Source organism: Littorina saxatilis, unplaced genomic scaffold (genome assembly GCF_037325665.1).
Source record: "Littorina saxatilis isolate snail1 unplaced genomic scaffold, US_GU_Lsax_2.0 scaffold_1326, whole genome shotgun sequence".
Taxonomy (NCBI): domain Eukaryota; kingdom Metazoa; phylum Mollusca; class Gastropoda; order Littorinimorpha; family Littorinidae; genus Littorina; species Littorina saxatilis.
The window spans coordinates 17,501-22,500 of NW_027128653.1; the positions used below are offsets into that span (position 1 = coordinate 17,501).

Consider the following 5,000-nt stretch of genomic DNA (forward strand, 5'->3'; position numbering starts at 1 on the left):
TCGCGCGAAGGATTGTGGTCCAGTTCTCACCTCGCCGATTCGCCGGGGAAGACGATTTCATGTTGTTCGGTTTCTAAGCTCCAGAAAAGTAAATAAAGAAGACACCAAAGGGAGATTTCCTACAATTTGATCTGCACAGCGTGTTTCCAATGTCCACGCGAGGAAGAGCTGTCGAAAGCGCGGCAGTCAGTGTCGATCTTGCAGCCGTATCCCGGTAAGTTCAGAGACAGATCTAGTGTCTCCCACTCTCATAACGTGTCACCTACTGTTAATCCGTTTTGTTTTAATTTCTTTTTATTTCAGCAGACACGGATGTCAAACACAGTGCTAGGCAGTCACCTCTAGTGAAATGAGTTGATCTAAAGTGCCTGTAATGTTTGGATGTCTTTGCTCGTGGTTCGATTTATGTGAATTTCAAGACTTGCAGTAGAGTCTCAAGTTAAGTTTACTCTGCCCGAAAAAAACTGTCCACCATTTACTTGAACATGCAGATATAAGGAAACAGAATGAATCTGTTCTCAAAGTCAAAATGATCACGATTTTTTCCTCAGATTCAAAACATGCACTGTCATGGTTTTGTCTGTACAATTTAGTAAGTCTTAAGTACTTTGCAACAACTTCCTTGAACGTGAAAGACAGTTTTTGAATGCTAGATCTGTATCGCGTTTCATTCCAGACTCGATCCTCTCTTTGATTGTAGATCTACTGTTTGCTGTTTACGCACTATCATATGATTCGCTATGTAACGTTTGGTAAGCTTACCTTGCAACAGCTTTCTTGTCTTTGTTGGCATTTCTGGCTGTGTTGACCGTCAGAATTATTTTAAGAACCAGGCTGCTGCAGTCGACATGTTTTGCATATTGTAGGGTCACCATGCTGCATAGGTAAAGTGGCTTGTATTTATAACCTGACTATTCTGTGTGTGTTACGGAGTGAGTGAGTTTGTGTTATGTTACTGTTTGTTGATTTCTTACGGGAGCCTTGAAGGCTTCGCCTCTTGTTCCAGTAGAATTATATTGTTCGTTACACAGTGTTTACAAGTGGTTACCAAAAGAGTGTTGAAAATTGGAACACTTGAGTTTACAGTGAAACATTTGTATAGGTCTAGATACTTATCTTTCATTTTCATTTGGCATAGAACCACCCGCTTTCAGTACCTTAGATGCAGCAAAGGCAAAGAGGTATGCATGATAATGCAGTACTAGAGACGATCGGCACGGTTGGCCTAGTGGTAAGGCGTCCGCCCCGTGATCGGGAGGTCGTGGGATCGAACCTCAGCCGGGTCATACCAAAGACTTTAAAATTGGCAATCTAGTGGCTGCTCCGCCTGGCGTCTGGCATTATGGGGTTAGTGCTAGGACTGGTTGGTCTGGTGTCAGAATAATGTGACTGGGTGAGACATGAAGCCTAGCCTGTGCTGCGACTTCTGTCTTGTGTGTGGCGCACGTTATATGTCAAAGCAGCACCGCCCTGATATGGCCCTTCGTGGTCGGCTGGGCGTTAAGCAAACAAACAAACAAACAAACACACTAGAGACGATAGGGTTGATATGCAAGTATAGGCTGTATTTCTAATGGGTTGTTCCTAGCTTTCCATTGTCAGGTAGCGACGTAAATTTCCCAGCAAATGGGATGATACAATATAAATTATTGTCAGGAAGCGACTCAAATTTTCCAGCAAATGGGATGATACAATATAAATTATTGTCAGGAAGCGACTCAAATTTTCCAGCAAATGGGATGATGAAATATAAATTATTGCCAGGAAGCGACTCATATTTCGCAGCAAATGGGAAGCATGATAAAATATAAAGTATAGTCAAAAAGAGACTCAAATGTTCCAGCAAATGGGATGGTAAAATATAAATTATTGTCAGGAAGCGACTCAAATTTCCCAGCGAATGGTATGATGAGATATAAATTATTGTCAGGAAGCGACTCAAATTTCCCAGCGAATGGTATGATGACATATAAACTATTGCCAGGAAGCGACTCAAATTTTCCAGCAAATGGGATGATAAAATATTAACTATTGTCAGGAAGCGACTCAAATTTCCCAACAAACGGGATGATAAAATATGATTTATTGTGATGCAGCGACTCAAATTTTTCAGCAAATGAGATGATGAAATATAAATGATGTCACCAAGTAAAAGAAATGACCTTCCAAAAGCTTCCTCCCACACTCCATGGCTGCAATGTCCACGCAAGTTCTTGACCCTTCTTTGCCCGTAGCAAGCAAGCCGTCGTGGTGGAACTCTGTCGTGGTGCGTGTCGCCATGTTCTTCAGCTCTATCTGAAAACCACACGCATGGAAGATAAATGTTAGGTTCAGGGTGACCAAATAAAGTAAAACACACAAAATTAATAGCTTCGACATCTGTTGACCGAGTTACTTCATATTTGGTGTACATTAACTTCTGTGTATGCATGCCCCTTCTACTAAGTTTCTAGTGTATAGAGTAATTGGTCTGACTTTTCTGCAATTTCACAAACAAGTTTCAAAATTCGGGGATCGTCTCAAGAGAACGAGGTTTGACATTGAGCGGTGGCCAAACTAACCCGATTTAAGTCCGAACACACGTGGATGAAATACTACAAGTAGATAACATTGTTCATTGGTTCTATCCACGCCCGTTTTTAACCACTTGCTTCCCTTTATATGATAAACCGTCCATAGATCGTCGTTCTCCCGAATTCCGCGAACTAATTCCTTAGTATGTCATCGAGAATAGAGGATTTTGGGATATCCTTTCATGTGCCTTTCGGCGATTGGTCAATGCATTTCGTATCAATAATGTCGGTCTCGCTTGAAATTATCGCTACTTGATATTGCTTTCCAAACTTATATGAAGTGACCGGGAGCGTAGGGTCAGTTACTGAACTAGTCCCGAACAGTGAGTTATGGAGAACAGTACACAAATACGAACGGAGAGATTCGGAAACTGTAATATTTGAAGTTAAAATCTCCCTCGACTACAGAGCGATGAAATAGCTCAGTCGGTAGAGTCCTTACTTTTGTAGTCCCGGCTTCGATTCGCTTCGACGGCAATTTTATTTTTATTTTTTTTCTGAACTCGTAATTCTTGTATTATATTCATTTGCTTCATTCTAAACGGTTTTCAAATTGTTCTTGTTTTTTTAACTCTATATACTTGTATTTTTTTCATTTTGATTTATCCCAAAGATTTTGAGTCGTGTATTGAAAATCGAATATAGTGCATGAGTGCCATTGAACAGCTTTCCCACAATCCCGTATTCTATTTTTAGTAATGGATATTCCCAAGGAAAGGTCAAAGGGAATATGTATCATCGCGTGTCGACTGCTGGTAATAGTACTTAGCTGCTTCTATTATGATAGGCTTCTGGCCCGAAGTAATTCGATAAAGAGATGTTGACCCTATTATCATTTAATTGGGTTAATTGCATTCATTTTGGGTAACCCTGTAGCTAATGCACCGCACTAACTAGAGAATGGAAGTATTTGAAATGGCTTTGGCAATAACCAAAATTTTGGCACATTTACAGATACAGAAGGGGCCTAGAAGAACAGAAAACGCTACAAACATACTATCACTCTCTTGCAGAATATTTGAATCGGAAACAACATAAACATATATTTTTTTAAGATTGTGAATAATGCTATCATCACGTTTTAACGTAGCAAAAAATGTGCACCAGTTTTCTATGGACATGACAGTACTGCCCAGACGAATATTACCTTCTTGAGATGGAACGATCCTTTAGTTGCCTTTCTGCGGTCAACTTGCAAACGAAGCTTCTTCACCGGTGCTACGTCCATCAAATTCACCTGGAAACAAAGAAGGACACTGCTTTCAACACTAAACTGTCACAAAAGATCCTTGTGTGAAATTCTTATCTCGATCGTCAGCAATCGCAAATCGGACGTAAGTTACACACGTGAATATACGGACTATGTCCAAGCAGGCCCACTAAAATCAGGCAAGGTACAAAACTGAAAGACGTTTTCCCCGTAAATCTGGTTGTTGTTGACATTTGTGCAATATTTTCGTGGCCTTCTCCCGCAGCAATGATAAAAAAAACGCAGCTTTAGGAATATTGGGGGGGGGGTCACTATTATACCTTATGCTTCAAACGTATTTACTATGGTATCGACCAAACCTTTAAAACTAATGGCATTATCAAAACGGGCATATGCAAACCTGGCTATCAGAATAACAACTACCTCAATCTCAAGGACGCTAGTGCGCGCCCACACAGACAGACAGACAGAGAGACAGACCGACACACACACACACACACACACACACACACACGCACAAATTCCCTCACACACACACACACACACACTCCTCAACCCACCCTTCCCCCACGCACACACACACACACACGCACACACGCACACACACACACTCACACACACTCAACTCACTACCTGCATCGTGTAGCCGTTCGCATTCTTGCTGCTGGCGTGGTCTCTTCTCAGTGTGACAGGCAGTGTGGCCCCTCTAACGCCAAAGACAACGATCATCATCCTGGGCTCCTGTCCGGCTTCGGCCACACGGCTACTGCAGGTCACCGTGACCTCACACGGAACCACTGTGACAAAAGCCGAAGTCAGAAAATAACTTGATGATTCAACTGATTTAGCCAAAGACAAGCAAGTTGACACTGATGAACTTTTGTTTTGATAGACGATGTTCGGAAATAAACTCACCATGTCTGGACGAAGCCCCGTCACTGCAACCGACCATCCTTGCAAGCTGGCCTGTAGTGGACACAGGGCGATGTGACCGCTGGGTCACTCCTGGCGATGGACTCATTCCCTTCATTCCAAAAGAAGCCGGTGTAACACGAGAAACTTACTCCCACGAGATTATTAATCCGGAGTAAACATTTCGTACGAAAAAGTTACTCCCTTTACGAAAAAAGCACTCCCCCATTGCACGAGAAAATTACTCCCCAAGACAGGTGAGTTCCGAGTAAACATTTCGTACAAAAATGTTACTCCCCTGACGA

At 42.1% G+C, this 5,000-nt stretch overlaps 1 protein-coding gene across 1 annotated transcript in view; it reads right to left on the reverse strand.

The window, feature by feature from the left end:
* The window catches only part of LOC138957008 (lipoxygenase homology domain-containing protein 1-like), a gene marked incomplete at both ends in the record, with an annotated part of 28,155 nt that overhangs the window by 17,494 nt on the left and 5,661 nt on the right, over positions 1-5,000 (reverse strand). The window contains 4 exon segments of the mRNA XM_070328185.1: positions 2,163-2,295; positions 3,721-3,810; positions 4,417-4,580; positions 4,699-4,807. Of these exon segments, the coding sequence (XP_070184286.1) occupies positions 2,163-2,295; positions 3,721-3,810; positions 4,417-4,580; positions 4,699-4,807 (496 nt within the window).